The 2,984-nt window shown below is 42.4% G+C and overlaps 1 protein-coding gene across 1 annotated transcript; it reads left to right on the forward strand.

The window, feature by feature from the left end:
• The first annotated feature begins 1,613 nt into the window (after positions 1-1,613).
• Positions 1,614-2,708, forward strand: LOC104962810 (H(+)/Cl(-) exchange transporter 7-like). Its single transcript, XM_010791308.1, has 2 exons — positions 1,614-1,752; positions 2,503-2,708. Exons 1-2 carry the CDS (start codon positions 1,689-1,691, stop codon positions 2,691-2,693), a joined length of 255 nt encoding a protein of 84 aa, XP_010789610.1. The 5' UTR covers positions 1,614-1,688; the 3' UTR covers positions 2,694-2,708.
• The last annotated feature ends 276 nt before the right edge of the window (positions 2,709-2,984 follow it).

Here is a 2,984-nt window from a genome sequence, read left to right on the forward strand (position 1 = left end):
ACACACTCTCTCACACTCATACACACACACACACACACACACTCTCCACACACACACACACACACACACACACACACACACACACACACACACACACACACACACACACACACACACACACTCTCTCTCACACACACACACACACACACACACACACACACTCTCTCTCTCTCTCTCTCTCACACACACACACACACACACACACACACACACACACACACACACACACACACACTCTCTCACACTCATACACACACACACACACACACACACACACTCTCTCACGCACGCACGCACGCACACACACACTCTCTCTCACACTCATACACACACACACACACTCACACACACACTCTCTCACACTCATACACACACACACACCCACACACTCTCACACTCACACACACTGCAACAAGACTCACCTTTGTCAGCTAATATAAACTGTCACAGTTACATGGTGTCACAAGCGCTGTCAGTTATCAAGACAGATTTCAAAGTGTATGAGCATGATTGAGCACATTACACCGACCCGAGTGCAGATTCAGATAAGATAAAGCCTCTCACAGAGAACCTTAATGCTTCCTGTTTCTTTAACCAGACAGCTGTTTCACTTCATTACGCTTTACCAGTATGTATGCCATAAGAACAATACGGCCCAAAGGATCCAAGTGGAGGACACCATTTTGACGGTCATGTTCCCCAGAGGATGAATAGTTCTGACTGGTGAACCCCTGACTTTTACTTTTGTGACAGTAGTGGTTTCCTTGTCTCAACTATTGGATGGATGTCAATGGAATTTGTTGCAGAGGCAAACATTTAACTGAAGAAAAACAAACAGCCGATCCTTGTTTTGTTTGGCTGTCTGTGTGTGTGCGAACAAATGGTTTCTGTGTTGAACCAAGACTACTCACGCTACAGATCAGGTCTCACAAATAAACCTCTGTACTGTGTATTTCAACATCAGACATGGAGACACAACTCGATGGTCTTGCTAAGAGAGGAGACTGTTTCAATTGTTCCTAATGGACACAATTATACAGATAAGCAAAGCTCTTTCAGACTCAGTCATTCAAAAATATCTCACTTATAATTCATTGTCGAAAATGTATAAATGTCTACATACCAGGGACACATTCTCCATGTGATTAATTCATACAATAATATATTTTTTTGTCACAAATGCTTTCTCAAAGAGCGCAGATTATTTTGGGATAGGTTCGATTTTTCTGGTCTTTTTACGGCTTCAACCCATCAGGTTTGGGCAGAACAGACAACTGGTACTTCATCTGAATCACTATTCACGGAAATGTATCCCACCCATGCTGTAGTGTGTTTTTTTTTGGCATCCTCACCTTTTTATTAGAAATGCCTATTAGGGAGAGAGGAAATATTTTGAAAGAGACAGGAGTGGCTCGTGACGAAGAAAACATAAACAACTCTGGACCGCTGCTCCATGACGGCACCAAATGAGGTCTACATACCTTCACTGATCCTAATCTGTCCTGTTAGACAGCATAGTTAAATCACTAAATCACACAGCGACAGGAAGGAAGGAAGGAAGTCTCTTCTTGTCTCCTATTTTTTATGGATCTCTTATCAATCTCTCTCTCCCTCTCTCTCTCTCTCTCTCTCTCTCTCTCTCTCACACACACTCTCAGTTGTTCTGTGCAGATGGAGAGTACAACTCCATGGCAACAATCTTCTTCAACACTCCTGAGATAAGCGTCCGCAGCCTCTTCCACACACAAGCAGGTGAAAAGCTGCTAAAAATAACTCTGTACAAACATCTGGCCCGGTGTTTCCTTCTTTCTATTATTTTGCACATTATGGAAACGGGATTTTAATGAATAAAGCCCAGTACTACCAATCCGACCTCCACACTCTCTTCCTTACCACTTCCTCTCCGTTTGAGTGTTTCCGTGGAGGGTCTGACATATTGAGTGACCTTCAGAGCCATCTTACAGGCAGAGGAAATTATTAAACACTCCCAACAGGAAGTTATTAAAGCATCCAACAGGAAGTTATTAAACCCTACAGGAAGTCTGCATTGGTCCTGACTCAACCAGCTGCCCTTACTGACCGCGTGCAACGCTATTTGTGTCCGTCATTAAACGCACTATGTAATAATAGTAATAATAATACTTATACATATTAGAGCACCACAGAAATACAGTTCACAAAGTGCTTCACAAGAAAAACAAAGAAAGGTGAAAATATGTAGAAATAGTTCAATGCAAATATATCGTAGTAAATTGTGAAAAATAAGATGGACCATTAAAATTGTCCGCCAGATGTAAACAAGATGAGGTTTACATTGTGTTCTTGTTTTTTTTACTGAAAGTACCTATTATCAAATATACCTACACGTGTCTAGTCTAAAATGTTGGACTTTTTTAGACTAGACTGGAGAGGGAGCCTAGACTGAACAGGCGTTATAAGAGGTGGGATTTAAATAGGATCAGTGTGTGAAACAGATGTGTTGAACTTCTGTCTCTATTAAAGGGACCTACAATCCGTTGACCCTGGGTTTGTTCACCATCACTTATTTCTTCCTGGCGTGTTGGACGTACGGCCTGGCGGTGTCTGCGGGGGTCTTCATCCCCGCTCTGCTGATAGGAGCCGCCTGGGGGAGACTGTTCGGCATCCTGCTGGCCTCCATCACCCCCAATGGCTCGGTGAGTGCATATTTATGATTCTTCACTCTGTAGGAAGACAAGAAGACGATCCAATTCAATTCCCATAACGAAAGAGAACCACATTATGGTTAAATTGAAGTCTCAATACTTTACTTTAAAGGTCACCTATTATACAAAACCCACATTTTCTGATCCATTTACATAAAAACCTGTCTGAAAATGAGCTGATCAGATTTTGGCCACTTTATGATGTCATAACGGTGTTTTGGCTTGAGTAACCATTAGCCAATCAGCAACCAAGGTAACCCCCCCCCAACCTTATCACTTGAATCTCCTCTTAGAGCAGTG

This window comes from Notothenia coriiceps, unplaced genomic scaffold (assembly GCF_000735185.1).
Source record: "Notothenia coriiceps isolate Sejong01 unplaced genomic scaffold, NC01 NC01_scaffold00035390, whole genome shotgun sequence".
Lineage (NCBI taxonomy): Eukaryota > Metazoa > Chordata > Actinopteri > Perciformes > Nototheniidae > Notothenia > Notothenia coriiceps.

Excerpts from the sequence above, each read along its gene's own strand:
- LOC104962810 (XM_010791308.1), top strand. The coding sequence starts at position 1,689 with ATGGCAACAATCTTCTTCAACACTCCTGAGATAAGCGTCCGCAGCCTC. Across the intron at positions 1,753-2,502 it reads CCTCTTCCACACACAAGCAG|GGACCTACAATCCGTTGACC; the intron begins GTGAAAAGCTGC and ends TCTCTATTAAAG.